The following is an 18,988-nucleotide window of genomic DNA, read 5'->3' on the forward strand; positions in this document are numbered from 1 at the left end:
AAGGAATTAGAAAAGGTACAGAGAGGGGTGACAAAAATGATAAAGGGGATGGGACAATTTCCCTATGAGGAAAGGCTGAAATGGCTTGAGCTCTTCAGCTTGGAGAAAAGACGGCTGAGCGGAGATATGATAGAGGTATATAAAATACTGAGTGGAGTGGAATGGGTAGACGTGAATCACTTGTTAAAAATACTAGGACTAGGGGGCACACAATAAAGTAACAAAGTAGTAAATGTAAAACGAATTGGAGAAAATATTTCTTCACTCAGCGTGTAAGTAAACTCTGGAATTCGTTGCCAGAGAATGTGGTAAAAGCAGTTAGCTTAGCAGGGTTTAAAAAAGTTTTGGATAGCTTCCTAAAAGAAAAGGCCATAAGCCATTATTAAAATGGACTTGGTCAAATCCACTGCTTATTTCTGGGATGAGCAGCATAAAATGTATTGTACTGTTTTGGGATCTTGCCAGGTAACGTGTGACCTGGATTTGCCACTGTTGGAAAGAAGATGCTGGGCTTGATGGACCTTTGGTCTGTCCCAGTATGGCAACACTAATGTACTTATGTACCTGAATCCAAGCATTTGTAGAGTTCCTAAACAAGTGGACAGGTACATTATTTCAACATCGTATTTGGGAAGTATGAACTCCCCTTATAATCTCAGGATTTATGTCACAAATTTAGGGGAAGTCTGATCACTATGATTCATGCTATGATAATGTCAGTCCTAGACTACTATAATGCAAAGTGTATTGGCCAGAATACAAAGAATTGGCACCAGCTCCAACTAAGAGGGTTACAAGCAGTGTGCCCACATCACACTTTTCCTTAAAAAAAAAAAAAAAACACGGAAGTGGCATCAGTACCCTACAGGCCCAAATTTAAAACTCTCACTCTGATTTTAAAGGCCTCAGAAATAAAATGGGCCAGAGTACCTAAAGAATAAATTAGTCTTCTACATACCTTTGAGGCCTCTAATTCCTCCCAAAGAAATTCTCTAACTGTGACACCTGCCAGCAAGCCTTTTTAGGAGCAGCCCCCACACTCTGGAAGCAGGTGAAATCCTGGCTCTTCTCCCTGCCTTTAATGGCTTTGGCTTTCAGTCTTTCCTCTTCTGGACTAGCTTGATGCATACCCTGTAACTGGGACTTGTTCAAATTCCTTATTCAACCGTATTTTTAATGTGCCTGTGTAACCCTTGATTTGTTTTGGATTTATGGTAGAGTGAGTCCTGGGTAGTTAAGTCACTAGGGGAGGAGTTGAGAGGTTATAAAAGGAGACAGCATGGGCAGAATTGACCTTGGTTGCCTGAAGTCTTAAACTATCTACAGCCTCCTGCCAAGTGACCCACTGCAGTAAAAAAAATGGGGGGGGGGGGGCTTGCAATTCCGACTCCAGTTTGGTAATTAAGGGACAGTAAACTGTTAAGTGCACACTAGCTATTAGAGGAGTTCAAACCTTGAGCAGAATTGGGGAGTCCGTCCCGTAACTGGGACTTGGGTAGGATGCAGTCCACCCATAGCTGAAGTGGTGCCTTTGGGGTACTACCCCGAAGAGGAAGACAGTTATAAGAAGTCCAGTCCTGATGGTAATGAGGTACACCAGAAGTAAGAATCCGCTCTGGTGCTACATCAGCCTACAGGACGGGTACAAGGGTTTTGCATATGTGTAGAGCCCAGTGAAGAATTACTTCCTTTACCATCTTAAGAAGTAAATGTGGAATTACAATACTTGACTGTGTAATATCTTTACAGCAATCGTTAAAAGTTACCAAGTTCAATAAACATTACAGTTCTTCTTAATTCTTCAGAGTCTATGTGGTCCCTGAACTGTAGAGCTTATGGAAACCCAGAACTAAAGTCTCTCGAGCTCTCCAACCTGGGCTAGTAGGCTCGGGTTACACCTATAATCTAGTCACCCATTTATTTATCCCATTGCCTTTGTCTTACCCATCTTGTTTGTCTTTGCCCAAGAAACATATAATTTTAGAAACATATCCAGGTGTAAACAACAGCATTTACATGTGTATATTACCCACTCATGTAAATACCAATTTCAGAAAGCCTCCCACCCGGAGATTTACACCATGCAGAGATTTCGAGGGACTTGGGTTGGGCATTGCTAAAATCTACATATTTATTAGAGACAGGAGCTGTCTCTTACATGTTTTTGTACAGTGTTGCATATGTCTAGTAGTTCTACAGAAATGATGCATAGTAGTAGTAGTAGGGTGTATGCTTATATGTGGAAAAACATCTATACCAGGTTTTACATGAGGGATTGGGGGAGTCATTCTCCTTAATCCCATGTAGGCCATGTCCACCTCCGAAATGAAACCAAGTAAAATATGTGGTTCCACTTCCACATGTAAGTGCTGACACCTCCACACAGTAGCTGCCACATCTCAATCATTATTTTTTTTTCAAAGTGTATCAGTAGGAAATGGCTGCTCCCACTGCACATACCAGCACGCATGTGTGCGTTCCTGCAGGTATTTGTAGGAAAGGCTCTGCACAGGCAGATTCATTTCTAAAATATTGGAACTGAGCACAGCCCAACCTGGACATCTTTTTCCACTGCACATGTCCCATTTGTTTCTTATTAAGATGCTACATTGTATTGTGTTGACTTTGTGAGTATCATATCTATGTTATTTAAATATTGTACTACACTGCTTATTATAGGATGTCATGTATTCTGCTGACATATATCATATTTATGTTATATGAACGCTCTACTGAGCTGTTTGTGTATATTTCTGATACGGTATCATATTATTGTTATTGCAAGGATCTAATCTGCCTATCTTCAAGTTTACCTTATTGTTTTCACTCAGTTTTATGCTGACATTTGACCATTTTGCTATTGTTAAACTGCGAGTACAATGTAAGTTGTTTATCAGTCTATACTTGTTGTGATCACCCTGGGTGAATCTCTTCGTAAAGGTGGTTAATAAATCCTAATAAATAAATAAAAATAAATCCAGATGTTTAGGTACTTTCCATAATATCAATGTCTATCCTCTGTCTAGCCATGCCTATACTTGCATCCTTCTCTGTAGCCTAGCTGTCTACTTATTGTCACATTCAATAAGGCTCAGAGTTGTGCTACAAGAAGTCAAGGTCCTCACAGAACTTGAATCTTATGAGTTTATATTACAAAGAACAGTCCGTATTGAAAACCACAAAGATTAAAGGATAGTGTGCTCTTGTTTCCTTGCCTCTGTTGGTTTTGCTGTTGTTATTTGTAATACTGTGAGCAAGGTGGGTTGGGGGCCTAGATAAAGTGACACCACTTTATCTAGGCCGTGACACCATGGATTTTCAAAAGGCGTTTGACAAGGTACCTCATGAAAGGCTACAGAGGAAATTGGAGGGTCATGGGATAGGAGGAAATGTCCTATTGTGGATTAAAAACTGGTTGAAGGATAGGAAACAGAGAGTGGGGTTAAATGGGCAGTATTCAGAATGGAGAAGGGTAGTTAGTGGGGTTCCTCAGGGGTCTGTGCTAGGACCGCTGCTTTTTAATATATTTATAAATGATTTAGAGATGGGAGTAACTAGTGAGGTAATTAAATTTGCTGATGACACAAAGTTATTCAAAGTCGTTAACTTGCGACAGGATTGTGAAAAATTACAGAAGGACCTTACGAGACTGGGAGACTGGGCAGCTAGATGGCAGATGACGTTTAATGTGAGCAAGTGCAAGGTGATGCATGTGGGAAAAAAGAACCCGAATTATAGCTACGTCATGCAAGGTTCCACGTTAGGAGTTACGGACCAAGAAAGGGATCTGGGTGTCGTCATCGATAATACACTGAAACCTTCTGCTCAGTGTGCTGCTGCGGCTCAGAAAGCGAATAGAATGTTGGGTATTATTAGGAAAGGTATGGAAAACAGGTGTGAGGATGTTATAATTCCATTATATCGCTCCATGGTATGACCGCACCTTGAATATTGTGTTCAATTCTGGTCGCCGCATCTCAAGAAAGATATAGTGGAATTGAAAAAGGTGCAGCGAAGGGCGACTAGAATGATAGCGGGGATGGGACGACTTCCCTATGAAGAAAGACTAAGGAGGCTAGGGATTTTCAGCTTGGAGAAGAGATGGCTGAGGGGAGACATGATAGAGGTATATAAAATAATGAGTGGAGTGGAACAGGTGGATGTGAAGCGTCTGTTCACACTTTCCAAAAATACTAGGAGTAGGGGGCATGCGATGAAACTACAGAGTTTAAAAAGGGGTTAGACGGTTTCCTAAAGGACAAGTCCATAGACCACTACTAAATGGACTTGGGAAAAATCCATAATTCTAGGAATAACATGTATAGAATGTTTGTACATTTGGGAAGCTTGCCAGGTGCCCTTGGCCTGGGTTGGCCGCTATTGTGGACAGGATGCTGGGCTCGATGGACCCTTGGTCTTTTCCCAGTGTGGCATTACTTATATACTTATGAACTTAGTTTAATTATTTATTAAAGGTGATGGGAAAGGGGGTCCTGTTGAGTTCACAGGGGAAGGAGAAGTCCAGTGCAAAACTGGTCTTTGAACAGAAGAATGTCCTCTGTGGCCTTCTTCTGCAGGACTACTGAATGCACTACAGTCTCTTGGGAAAGCAGTACTTCTTCTTGGCTCTGGGCAGGCTTCCCAGAGTTATCAGTACAGTTCTTAACATTTCACCAGCCAACCTGCATCAGGCTGGTGGATCCAACATACAAAACTACAAGGTCCAAGTTAAACTTGGCCTACTTGGCTATTGTGGTTCCAGTTCATAGGTATGTAGTGAAGGTATATGCAGTATATTTTGCTCTTTCCCTCTGGGGCCTGTTAACCCCACTCTGGCCCTGCCTTTTATAGTTCCTGGTTTTAACTCCACTCCTTCCATCTCACTTTCTCCCTGGGCAGGGCTAAGGGTTTTAAGGTGGCTCACAGTACCTGAGGAATCCTTCTTAAGAGTGAGGGGGCAGTGTTCTGTATACCCTCTCACATTGTTGTTGTTAACATTTTATATTTTATGCCACCACTGACCAAGCAGGCTTTTCTCTTGGGTACATTCAGAGCATGGAAATATACAGATCTAGAGATCAGAAACTGGAAGCAAAGTCTCTTTGATTTGGAGTTGAGTCTGCACCAATAGCTATTATAGAAATTCATGCAGGGGGCAGCAAATGATGGCAGCAGCTGTGTGAAGGGTGAGAGGTTGACTGAAAGGCAGATTTAACAGAAAGGAGTCACACGATTACTCTCCATTGACTCAGACACAAGGCGCACCTTAAATTGTAAGTCCAACTAGGTGGGGAAGTACCTTCTATATCTGAATTGTAACTGAGGCTCTGATTCAAAAGATAAGTAATTAAACCTGACTATGCAACCTGGTTGTACAGTGTTTCAGGAATGAAATTATGTTTTTAGGAGAGTTTGTGTACAACAGAAGGTTTCATCCATTGTGAATCTCCAACACTTTATTTCACTGTAAAGGTCCACAGGTAATGAATGAATGCCTTTCAGGCTTATTTTCGAAAGAGAAGGGCGCCCATCTTTTGACAAAAATCGGGAGATGGGCATCCTTCTCTCAGGGTCGCCCAAATCGGCATAATCAAAAGCCAATTATAGGCGTCCCCAACTGCTTCCCGTCGCAGGGATGACCAAAGTTCCCAGGGGGCGTGTCGGAGGTGTAGCGAAGGCGGGACTGGGGGGCGTGCCTAACAGATGGGTGTCCTTGAGCGATAATGGAAAAAAGAAGGGCGTCCCTGACGAGCACTTGGCCGACTTTACTTGGTCCATTTTTTCTTGCAACCAAGCCTCAAAAAGGTGCCCAAACTGACCAGATGACCACTGGAGGGAATCGGGGATGACCTCCCCTGACTCCCCCAGTGGTCACTAACCCCCTCCCACCCTGAAAAAAAAACTTTAAAAACTTTTTTTGCCAGCCTCAATTATCATACTCAGGTCCATTGCAGCAGTATGCAGGTCCCTGGTGGGGGGGGAGAGGTGTGTGTGTGTCAGCGGAGGCATAGCGAAGGCGTGGACGTCCTTCTTTCAAACATTTTGGATGTCCTGAACTGCCACCCCCCCCCCCCCCCCACAGGGACTGCCAAATTTCAAGGGAGTGGAGTGGAGGAGTGGCCTAGTGGTTAGAGCACTGGTCTTGCAATCTAGAGGTGGCCGGTTCAAATCCCACTGCTGCTACTTGGGATCCAAAATCCAAATAAATCAATAAAGGGGGTGTCAGAGGCATAGCAAAGGCATGGATGTCCTTCTCACAGAAACATCCACATTTTGGACGTCCTCAACTGCCCGTGGCAGGGACAGAGGCATAGCCAAGGCGTCTAACACTTGGACGTCCTTCACCCATACTCAAAAAAAAAAAAAAGACGTCCCTGACGAGCACTTGGACGTTTTCACCTGGACTTGTGTTTTTTTAAGGTTGTAGACAGCTATTATACACACAGCTTGTCTGCGTGTATGAAGCCGTCTTTGGCATGCACAGAGCAGCCACGCATAACGCCTGGCTGCTCTGTACTGGCTTCCCCTACTTAGGAAGGAAATCGTGTGCAAGTGAGCTAACAGCGAGCAGCTCATTTGCATGCAATTTCTTTCATGCATGCCCATTCCTTCCGAATCGCTAAGGCATCGGTAAGGGAAGGACTTTTTCTGTTCAGTTAATGCATCAGTTAGTCCACTGCAGTGCCCCCTAAGGTGCCCAATTGGTGTCCTGGCATGTCAGGGGGACCAGTGCACTACGAATGCTGGTTCCTCCCACGACCAAATGAGTTGGATTTGGTCATTTTTGAGATGGGCGTGCTCTGTTTCCATTATCGCCGAAAACCGGGGACGACCTTCTCTAAGGTCGACCTAAATGTTGAGATTTGGGCGTCCCCGACCGTATATTATCGAAATGAAAGATGGACACCCATCTTGTTTCGATAATACAGGTTTCCCCGCCCCTTTACGGAGCCGTCCTGCGAGGACGGCCCTAGGAAAACGTGGGCGCCCCATTTGATTGTGCCCCTCTTTGTGTACCTTTTGTTTCTGTTTACATTTCTGAAGTGTTTATTTCTTTTTTTTTTTCATTTAAACAGACTTCCCCAACAGACCACGAAACCAGCAAGCAACATCTGTTGACACCAAATCATCTATCGATTGAATACATTGATCAACCGTTCCAAAGACAAAGGGCAGTTAGTGCGGCCAGTGTCCTCACCAATGCGATGGAAGGTAAGACACCCTTTTCTGCTCTGTAGTTCAGACTAGATATGTGTAGTCAAGATGGGGATGTATTAGAGACACTCCTTTCCTAAACAACAAATACTGGTTCTAGCCATTTTTTTTTGCTTTTATTACATCACACTTTTATACCGCTAATTCCACAAGTTCTAAGTGGTTTACAAAATCAAGAAATCAAGGTATAGTCCTCAGGAATTACATATCATTCACAGTGCCATAAAATCATCAATCTCAATAGATTTAACCAAATCTAAAAAGTACAGTCTTAAGACTTTTTCTAAAATGTAAATAATCAGCCAATAGTTTTTCTAAGAGATTAGGAGATGGTGATAAGAAAGGTTGATAATTATGGGGTCTTTTGCTAAGCCACGGTAGCATTTTTAGCTCAGAGTATAAATCAGCTGGCAGTAAACGCCAAGATGCCCATTCTATTCCTTTGGGAGTCTCAGTGTTTACCACCAGCTGATTTCTAGCACAAACTAAAAACGCTACCATAGCTTAGTAAAAGACCCCCTATGTAATCTATGTTCTAAAAGAGGTGGTAAAAACAAATGGGCCAGAAGATATCCAGGGCATTCTCCATCCAAATCCTTATATAATACACAGGAAAATTTATTTAACACCCTGGCCTCAATAGGCAACCAGTGAAGCTCTTCATATTTTGAAACTTGATTAAATTTATGTAAAGAAAAAATTAACCTTACAGCGGTATTAACAGACTGCAGCTTTTGCAAAGTTTGTTTAGAAGCTCCTAAAAATAGAAGACTGCAATGATCTAATTTAGATAATAGTAATGATTGTACCAAAAGTCTAAATTGAACAGTTTCGAAAAACTGTCTGATTCTTCTGAGATTCCACGGCAGGAAGTGTAGCATGTGAGCCCTTACCGCTAGATCAATAGGTGCCAGTAAGGGCTCAGACACTAAATAGCCGTGCGCTGCTTTTAATTCTAGTGCATGGTCATTTACAGCCCCCATTGAAAAAAGCCCTTTTTTCCCAACCATGGTAAAATATGGCCTAGCACTTGCCAAAAACAAGTGTCCACACTACCGCAGGTCACTTTTTACCGCAGCTTAGTAAATGGACCACTTATTTTTTAACCCTGATCAGATAAAAAAAGAAATGGCTACCCTAACACGTGACCATCCAATCCAAGTGCATGTAAGCAAGACAGCAAGGGGGGTCAACAGTGTCAAATATTAGTGACACACTGACAAATAAGCTACCCTCTCTGGTGCAATTGATGTCTTATCATCTACTACTAAGACTAACAAAGTCTCACTGTTATGATGGTTACAAAAACCACACTGATGGTCATCTAAAGATCTTGTATTTTGTGATGCATGTGGGAAAGATGAACACGAATTATAGCTACGTAATGCAAGGTTCCACATTAGGAGTCACCGACCAGGAAAGGGATCTAGGCGTCATTGTTGATATCATCTTGAAACCCTCTGTCTCAGTGTGCGGTGGCGGCAAAGAAAGCAAATAGAATATTAGGTATTATTGGGAAAGGAATGGAAAACAAAAATGAGGATGTTATAATTCCTTTGTATTGCTCCATGGTGCAACCGCACCTCGAATATTGTGTTCATTTCTGGTCACCGCATCTTAAAAAAGATATCTTGGAATTAGAAAAGGTATTAGCCTTTCCTCATAGGGAAGTTGTCCCATCCCCTTTATCATTTTCGTTGCCGTTCTAAGGCGGCTAGGGCTCTTGGAGAAAATATGGCTGAGGGGAGATATGATAGAGGTCTATAAAATAATGAGTGAAATGGAACGGGTAGATGTGAATCGCTTGTTTACGCTTTCGAAAAATACTAGGACTAGGGGGGCATGCAATGAATCTACAAAGTAGTAAATTTAAAACAAATCAGAGAAAACCTTTCTTCACTCAATGTGTAATTAATCTCTGGAACTTGTTGCCAGAGAATGAAGTAAAAGCAGTTAGCTTAGCGGAGTTTTAAAAAGTTTGGATGGCTTCCTAAAGGAAAAGTCCATAGACCATTATTAAAATGGACTTGGAGAAAATTCACTGCTTATTTCAAGGATAAGCAGAATAAAATGTATTGTACTTTTTCTGAGATCTTGTCAGGTACTTGTGACTTGAATTGGCCACTGCTGGAAACAGGATGCTAGGCTTGATGGACCTTCGATCTGTCCCAGTATGGCAATACTTATGTACTTATGTAATTATATAATATTCCAGTTGCCATGCACACATTTTTTAAAGTATTTTAGCCAACAATGACAGATTAGAAACAGGTCAATAATTAGATATTAAGAGTGGGTTGAATTTCTTATTTCTTACAATTGGACAAACCACTGCCCTTTCCAGTTTGCCCTTTCCTTACCCTGCATTAAAAGTTGATTGACCACATTACTAACTTAAATTCTACAGCCTTATTAGCCATGGTCAACATATGTGACTGGCATGGATCCAAATCACAGACTTGATGCTTCACCAAAGGAAACAGTCCTAGCAATCTCAGATTTGTGAACTCAGAAATAGATTGAAATGTAATCTATCCTTCTATCATTGGTTCCTTATCAAATCATCCATTTGATAAAAAATTTATATATATGTGTGTGTGTGTGTGTGTGTGTGTGTGTGAGCTCATTCCACATCGACCCGAGTCACAGGGACAATCTCTGCCTCCATTATACCACACTCTCGCTCACTCTGCACTCTCCATTCAGCTTAGTTCACTAGTTCGAGCTTAGGAGTGGGTTAAGGTCCGGAAAAGAGATCCAGGGCTTTTGGAAAAATTAAGTGGGGCTTTGTCCTCACTTCTGCTGCCAAGAACCACACAACTGTCCAAGAATGTTGATTCAATGCAAACTCAACTTTACTGAACTTTCTGCAACCAGCAAGTAAATCAATGCCTTTTAAATCCATATGTACAGTGGAACTACTCCTGTCCATTCAAGACTGTGTATTACAACCTCAACCCTCTTTTCTAAACTTGATCTTCTTAGCAATTTCAGTATTTACACATTTACAGATACTCCTGTCCTTTACCCATCCCAGAGGCTGGCAATAATCCAAGGCTGCTCCTGTATTTCCTTGATCACAATCCACTTCCCTCAGGCACAGACACTTTAAGCTGTCCTCCTTCCAGCGATACATTTCTGGAGCTGCACCCTGGCCATGAACTGTCTTCCCCTGTCCAGGTTCCTGCTTTTGGGCTGGGTTCCCCTTACCTACCCCCAGTTCTGACACCTAATGGGGCAGCAACCACTTCTGAGTTCGCCTACGTTTAGTTAGCCACTTTGGGATCCCACTGTCCACCAAGGGTCCCGGCAGGGGTACAGACAACCAAAGACCACTCTCCACCTCCCTGGTCAATCAAACTTTTTCTCCACTTTCTCTTTGCAGCTTGTTTCTACAAGACACCTCTTGGGTTGGGCTTCCTTCCCAACCAGTGACATCCCACAGTCTCCCCCCAGTACCTCTAGGGAAAAGCTGTCTTCACTCAGTAATCCCCATATAATGGGGGACTACATATATATGGGGTAAATATTCAGTCCTCAGCGATGAGTGTTTGCTCACCGCTGACAGCGTTATTCCTGGATATTCAAAGCTGGGACCTGTGCGGGCTTCAGCTTTGAAAATCCAAATATTTTTAAGCCAGCTAACACGTAGCCACTTAAGTCAATATTCATCACTTAAGTGGCCATGAGTTACAGTCCTATTTTTATGTGGTAAACCTGGCTGCTCAAGTGGCCAAGTGCTTAATCTATCCCAGTAACATCCCCAACATATTCGACTTTGAATTCAGCACCAACTACAATCAGTGGCGTAGCCACAGGTGGGCCTGGGTGGGCCAGGGCCCACCCACTTAGAGCTGAAGCCCACCCAACAGTAGCACACATTTAGCGGTAGTTGGTGGGGATCTCAAGTTCTGCCAGCTGAAGACTTGGTAACGAAAATGCTACTCTCCACGATACTGGCACCTGCGCATGCTGAGTTTTCAGCGCATGCCTGCTGCAGACTGCCAAGGTGGAAAGATGCATTTTCCTGCCAGCTGAGATATATTTTTGGTGGTGGTTGGGTGGGGGAGAGAACTCTTGGTGCCCACCCACTTCTTGCCTAGGCCCACCCAAAATCTGTTGTCTGGCTACGCCCCTGACTACAATATTCAGTGGCACTTGTTGGTTAAGTGCCACTGAATATTAGCAGCTAGACCCAATCAAGGGACCGTTTTACTAAGCCGCGTGGCCCGGGCGGTAATTTTATTTTATTTTTACACGCATCCACTATTTTATTTTCTGGCACGTGGCGCTAACTGGTCGGTAATCGGCATTGTATGCACACTGACGATTACCGCCCAGTTAACACATGAGACCTTACTGCTAAGTGAATGGGTGGCAGTAAGGTCTCAGGCCCAAAACGGACGCGCGCCAATTTTCATTTTGCTGCACGTCCAATTTAGGACAAAAAAAATAAAAAGGCCTTTTTTACAGGCGCGCTGAAAATGGATCTGTGTGCATCTAAAACGCATGCCTACACTAGCGCAGGCCATTTTTCAGTGCACCTTATTAAAAGGACCCCCAATTGATTTAATTGGTCAGCAGCCGGCTAAATCGCTTTGAATATCAGGCCCATATATTTCAGCCAGGTCATCTGCTAAAGGAACATGCATTGATTGTTTGCACCAAAGTGGCCAAGGTCAACCTCTTTACCCATGAGAATAATTCACAAGGCTGTTTAGAGTGACCATCAATTTCTGCAGTATTAAATCTCACTTACTATTTTGTATTAATATGTCATAATCAGGCTGTGTTCTTCTATATTTTTCCTTAAGCACTAAAGGATTATGTTGTCTCTAGTGGGGCTCCAGATCTGGAATACCATCCTCTTAACCTCTTACAATGGGCAGGCACAGTAACAGTTAAAAGAAGAGCTAACTTGGCAACCAACCTTTGATGAATCCCACATTTCAACTTGTGAATCAACATCTTCCAGCTCACTGATTACATTCTGGGGTCCTTTTACTAAACTGCGATAAAAAAGGGCCTCACAGAACCCTTACGCGGGTCTTTCCTGCGTGTTTAGGCCATGTATTTCTGTGGCTGTAAAAAAGGGCTAATTTCCATTATTTTCCGGCGCGCATAGCGGACGTGTGTAAAAAATGAAATTACTGCCCGGGTCACTCAGTAGCCGGTCGGTTACTCAAAATTGATGCGTGTTGGGAGCGCGTAGGCACCTACATGGCTTAGTAAAAGGGCCCCCAAATGTGGAGCTCTTTAGAATGTCCCACATTAGGCCATTTTGTCTGTGTTAGACGTACATTAGCACTTATCACAGCTTCTTAAAACCTTTGCTTCCTCCACTCTCTTATAAACATTTCTGTATTCACTTTCGGTCAAAAAGAAACAGACATATATTCTCTAATACAATGTGACAGATCTTCACCTGTTATAAAGTCCACCCCTGAGTTAAACCAGACAATAAAAACACCTGATCTAACAAGCTTCTATTCTGTCGCTGGAAAGCGTTTTCAAAAAGTTGACTATTGTTGTTTGATGTCCCAATTAACAGCATGGAAGTATGGACGCCTTCTTCAGTTATCACAAAACCTGGGATGTTTATAATAATTGGCATGATAGAACTGCATCACTATTATAGTTCATGCAGGAGGTTTTTTCTTTTTTGACAGGCTCTGGTCATATGACGTACAACTGCCTGGACCCCCGGGGGGAGGGGGGGAATGTTTTGTTTTTATGTTGCTAGAAGTTTGCTGCTAATTCCCATTGCAGTTTGATATGGCGCAAGTACTTGTGATTTGGCTGTTTTGAAAAAATAAAAATTGCACTATAAAAAAAAAAATCTGATTTAACTAATGTCCTGCTGAGTAAGTGCCACTAGATACTACTGGATAAAAAACAATTTCAATTAAACCTAAAGTGCAATTTCTAAATGAAGGTTAAAATCCTCAATAATGGTCACTGAACCTGACTGTAAGAATGCAGAAACAGCCTAATCCACAGCCTACAAGGGATCTATTGTGTCCTCATTCAAAAGGCGATAAAACAGTCCTAAGGCAAATTGTGACTACTAACAAAATGCCTTCATATTCTGGGTCATAAGTACTGTAAAAACTCTGTAATCTACTATAATAAAACTCACCCTCAACGTTCTGCGGACACTGACGTCAGTGAAGCCAAGCCACTGACAACAGTTCCTTCAGGTTCGAAGGTTCGTGGTGGTGAAGCCACCAGGCCCCGCCCTCGAGTCAAACGTCATGACAACGAGGGCGGAGCAAACGTTGAGGGTGAGTTTTATTACTGTACCTGTGCTCTGCCCTCGCGTCAAAACGCGATGACGTTGAGGGCGGCACAGGAAAATCGACACCCACACAGAGCAACGCTAACAACAGCGGCGGTAAACGAACCACCTACAACCGCGACGAGCCACGGGGCGGCCCAGGAAAATCGCCACTGATCACCGTATGTGAGTCACCCCCCCCCCCCCAAAAAAAGCTAGCGCCCGTTTCATTGCTCAGAGAAACGGGCCTTCTTTCCTAGTTGTGTAATAAATCTCTAACAAGTACCGAACCCCCACCTTCCCTTCTAAAGACATATGGTTGCTGCTCATACAAGTAACTCTTAGTGCACAGCTCTTTCAAAATACATAAAACAGCACTAGAATGCCATGTCTCCATAATGGAACAATGTCAGGCCTAACATAAAATCATAAATTAAATAACTGTTTATTAATGTACTTGCTGACTATTAGCTTCCTGCTGTTCCTTAAATGGAAGTAGTAACTAGCTTGCTAGTCACACAAACACAAGGAGTGACACCGGCTGCAAATACTGTAGCAGGACATATTTATCTACTCCTACCCTAACTGAGACAATACTCTGACTTCACATGCAACTTTCTTTAAATTAGTCCCCTTATTTTCTAACTCCTGTTACACTCTCTTATGTATCTACTAGTATAAAAGGCCCTTTTCGGAAAGAAATGAAACGGGCGCTAGGCTGGTTTTCCTCGTAGTGTGTATGTTTGAGTGAGTGTGTGTGTGAGAGTGACTGTGAGAGAGAGAGAGAGAGTGACTGTGCTATTGTGTGTCACATAGAGATTGAGACGGGGTGCTTGTGTATCTGTGAGTGAGTGTGTATGTTTCATACTGACTGTGTGCGAGTGCGTATGTTGGACAGAGTGAGTGAGAGAGACAGAGTTTTCTCAGAGATACAATTTGTTTGACAGAGAGTCTGGTTTTCCCCCTTCTCCCTTCCCTCCCCATCCTACCTTTCCCTTCCGTTGGCCTCCCCCCCCCTCCTTTTCCTTCCTCCCTCCCTCTACTGAGTGAGTGAGTGTGAGCCCCTCCCCTCTCGCAGGGTCCCCACCTCCATCTCTCTGGTGTGAGGACAGGGCCGGTCTGGCGCCCCCCTGCAGACTATCAGTTGGCGCCCCCCCCATCTCCTTTCTCTCTTCTCCCACCCTGCCCTTGTCCAGCGATTCTCCTTCACCCCCATCCCCCTCCCATTTATGGCCACCTGCCCGCCCTCTTCTCCCCCCAACATCCCCCTTTATCTTCTTGCTACCCTGTATGGTTTAAGTCTTTTTTAATTTACCTCCGTCCCAGAGTCCGCGTCATTTCAAAGCCCTGCCCATCTCCAGCCTTCCCTCCCTTCGTGAGTTCGTTCCCGTAGAGTCCCGCCCTCGAGGAAATGACGTCAGAAGGCGGGACTCTGCAGGAACGAACTCACGAAGGGAGGGAAGGCTAGAGACGGGCAGGGCTTTGAAATGACATGGATGCTGGGACGGAGGTAAATAAAAGATTTAAACCCCCAAGGGCGGCGTGGTATGGCGGCGCAGCGGCACCCTTGCAGGCAGGCGCCCCCCTGCGGTGCTTACCCCGCTTACTGGGTTTGACCGGCCCTGTGTGAGGACCCCCTCCCCGCCTCTTTTTCCCTCTGTTGAACGTTTCTGTCTTTCTTCCCTGACTTCCTCCTCCTCCATGCCTGCGTTATTGCAAGAGATCGGGTAGGCTTTCCATTGCGAAATACCGAGGGGGGTTCCGGGATCTCCTCCAAGTCCTCTGTCGTTGCCGCTGTGTGTACCGCCACGCCTTCGAGGGCGGAGCTACATTTCTCTTTCTTTCTTTTTTTTTTTTTTGTTGTTGCCTCACCGGTACTCCTCCGTTGGGAGTTTAGACCTCCGTTTGTTTCTGTTTTTTGAAGCACGATTCTTTTATGGCGATTGACCCGCCCTCGACATCATAACGTTTAGAAGTGCTGGACGTCATGACGTTTGGACGCGAGGGTGGAGCTTACAGAGATGGAGCCTGAGCTTCAGAGGTTACAAACCTTTCACTGAAGCCACAGAGTCAGCTTCAGAACGTTGAGGTTGGTTTTTATTATATAGGATATATTCCATTTTGCTTATACCTGATGCTGTATATTAAAATGTTTTATTGTGCATTGCGTTGGCATTGTAATGTAGCAAACTAAGTCATACCTTGTGGTGGTGTTTGAAAATTTTTACTGCTGTGTCTATTGCCCATGTTTGACTTGTTCTTGCTGTACACCGCGTTCAGTGAACTCCTTCAAAAAGGCGGTAAATAAATCCTAATTATATTTAGCCAGTCTATATTTCTGCTGTTTTAGTCTGCCTTGGGTGTTCTGGGGAGGCATATTTTCAAAGCACTTAGCCTTCCAAAGTTCCATAAAAACCTACGGAACTTTGGAAGGCTAAGTGCTTTGAAAATGAGCTCCGAGTTGGGCTCCTGCAGCCAATTCTGCTTCCCGTTTGACCTATTCTTGCTGTGTTTGGGGCCTTCATTACAGTAGATCCTCTGTGCTTGATCCAAATCCTTCACAATCTCATAGCAAGCACTCCACAAAATATTCCCCCAGCCCATGGGAATCTTCTTCACCTAAAGTTAGGCATGAGAATCGGCACTAAGCTTGGTTCTATAAAAGGCACTCATCCTTTAAAGAATAGTGTGTAGCACCAATTATTTCTAGTGCCCGTTTTATAGAATTCCCCTCTAAGTCTGTATATACCAGGTTATACTAGTATTCTATAAAGGCAAGTTGTTGCTATAGGATAGGTTCTTAACCCTGTGTCCTCTGGACACTTAATTCTAGGTGCCATAACCTCCTTTAAATACTCACCCAAATATAGGGCCTTGTTACTAAGGTGCGTTAGTGTTTTTAGCGCACCTCCACTTAGCGTGCATGCTAACAATATAGGCGCCTATAGGGATAGTGTAGACACGTGCATGGTTAACACACATACGTGGTTAATGCGCGTACATGGTTAACGTACGTTAAAAATTTTAACGCGCCTATAACGCTGCTCAGTAAACAGGGCCCATAGTTACAGTGATTAAAACATATGAGAGTTTTGGTTCCTGATTTACAAAATAAGAAATCTGAATAGCAAGCTTTCTAATGAAGAAAGAAGCTAAGCTTGATACATCACTTCCTTAATATTAAGAGAAATACGCTGAGCAATCCCTATCTTTGGATAATCACTCAATCTCTTACGATCTCTTTTCGACAGTCGTAGAATTCTCACTGTTTCGTTACTTCTTCGGGATAGGTTATGCAAAAAAAAAACGCGAACATCAGCCGCAGTGCATATATTATAAATCAAAATGGCAACTACTTTTAAAGGCAATCAAGTGGATACAGACTTCCTTCAGACGACTCATAAAGATCAATCAGTTCATGTTAAATTGCTAATTAATAGAAGATGGAAAATATTAGCAAGAAAAAAAAACGGGTCAGATTATGAATATATCAGTAAAAAGCTTCCCATTCCACCCCTCTGAAGGGACACCACCTTGTAGTGGTGGAGGGGCTTCTGTGTTTCAATGACTCAGAGGGCTATGCTGAAGGGTTACCCAAATCAGACAGGCCTCTGAGGTGAAACCAGACAAAGAGTATCCCAAACTAGGGAGAGTGGAAAGATGGTGACCTGAAGCTCGTACGCTCAACGGCCCAGCTGTCCTCTGAAGTTCTGCCTTTGTTTACTTGAAATTTCCTCTCTGCATTTGTAGTTTCCTTAACTGAGAGGAAGGGGACAATGGGGGGGGGGGGGGGGTCAGCCGCCGATGACCAGCGTTTTGTCCCCTGCGCAGCAAGTGTGGGACCGCTGCGCGACGAGCTGCCCACAGATGACCGGGTTGATGAGTCCTTTGATTAGCGGCGGCGAAGGAGCGTCGATGCTCTTGGACCTGAAAACAACTTCATTGCTCCTGAGTCATTTAACCAACATGTCCAAAGGAGTGGAGGAGTGAGTTAGGAGTGTATGCTGAAACGGAAGTTGTTTACAGCTGAATCTGTGTCGGCGGTGCCACTCCTAATCCCGTAAGAGCTATCAGCTTGGAGTTTTTGGCTCCCGTGGAGGTTACATTGAATATCATCTGGAAGGCGCTCCAGGACCTAACGGTAGTAGTAAATAATTTTGCTTCAGATATAATCTTATTAGTGAGCCACATGGATAATCGAATCAAATCCTTTGAGAATGAAAAATTAATACAGCAAATTAAGTTCTACAGGAGTAGGAAACGGTTAAGATTTTGAAAATGATAATAGACCAGAAAAATTTGAACAAAATGAATATTATTACAGATGATTAATATCGAGATTGTTGTTCTCCCAGAGTTCCGGGTATGGCTCCTAAAGTTTTTTCCTCTGAAATGATGCTTCTTAGTATATTAATTCAAAAGGAGTGAAGCCTGTGAAACTGGGATTACCTTAATCAGTGGGAATTGGATTAGAGATTCAAGTGTTTGTATTGTTAAATACTTTCTGGTTTTAAAAGAGGAGAAAATGAAATCAGGTGTATTATTTCCACTAATATTGGACAATAAGTATGTTTCCAACGAAATTAATTGACTATACACCGTCTTGGGTTTGAAGAAGCCAACCTGACGATCAATGTGAAATAATGATTCAGATAATTGATAACTGGGGATAATCAGGTTAATACCACGTTTTCTTTGTTTACTGTTTGCAAGTGACCCTTGTAAAATGAAAAATTATAAATAAATGATTTAATAAAAAAAAAGCTTCCCATTCCATAGGGCCATTAAGGCCATTAGGAATTACCATGTGTAGATGGTATATCCATCTCTGTTCTTTTTGGTGGAAGGATCTGGAGGTATCGCCACGTCTACTATTATCTTTTATTTGTTCAGTTACGGTACAGCGTAATTGATCGAACGTGTGTTTTTCATGGACGCACTGTTTGACCAGAAGCATATGTAATTTTTCATTTTGAATGCATGATTTATGCTCTTTGAGCCGTGTTTTTAACATTTGTTTGGTCTGTCCAATATATCTTAGCCCACATGGGCATGTAATCAGGTAAATTACCCCTTTAGAGGTGCAGTCAGTGGTACAGTTCAGCTGAATATATCTGTTCTTGATGTTGTCCCAGATCTGATTGGTCTCATGCATGATATTGCACATAATGCATTTCCCACATTTCTTATGTCCCAAGATATCAGAGGTTTTTTTTCTTGTCCATACATCAAAACGGCACAACACATCTGATAAATTGGCACCTCTAGAGTAAGATACCATGCATTTTTGATTAGAAAAAACAGAGTGGGTTGATAAGATATTTCAATGTTTATAAATAATTGCAAGCATGTGGGTGCTGCTTTTCTGTGCACATAGGTGAACAAGACATTTGTAACTGCACTGCATCCAGTTATGGAATTATCTTTTTAACTTGTAAGACCTCTGGGGATTGAGAACTACCTTCTGTACTTGGATGTAACTCATTTTGAACTACT

At 43.0% G+C, this 18,988-nt stretch overlaps 1 protein-coding gene across 3 annotated transcripts in view; it reads left to right on the top strand.

Moving 5' to 3' along the window:
• The window catches only part of LOC115466700 (sodium channel protein type 5 subunit alpha-like), an 858,490-nt gene that overhangs the window by 441,079 nt on the left and 398,423 nt on the right, over window positions 1-18,988 (top strand). For all 3 annotated transcript variants that reach the window (XM_030198143.1, XM_030198128.1, XM_030198135.1), the window contains one exon: window positions 7,077-7,212. In XM_030198143.1, coding sequence (XP_030054003.1) covers window positions 7,077-7,212 — 136 coding nt within the window. The remainder of the gene's footprint in view (window positions 1-7,076; window positions 7,213-18,988) is intronic.

This window comes from Microcaecilia unicolor, chromosome 1, assembly GCF_901765095.1.
Source record: "Microcaecilia unicolor chromosome 1, aMicUni1.1, whole genome shotgun sequence".
Lineage (NCBI taxonomy): Eukaryota > Metazoa > Chordata > Amphibia > Gymnophiona > Siphonopidae > Microcaecilia > Microcaecilia unicolor.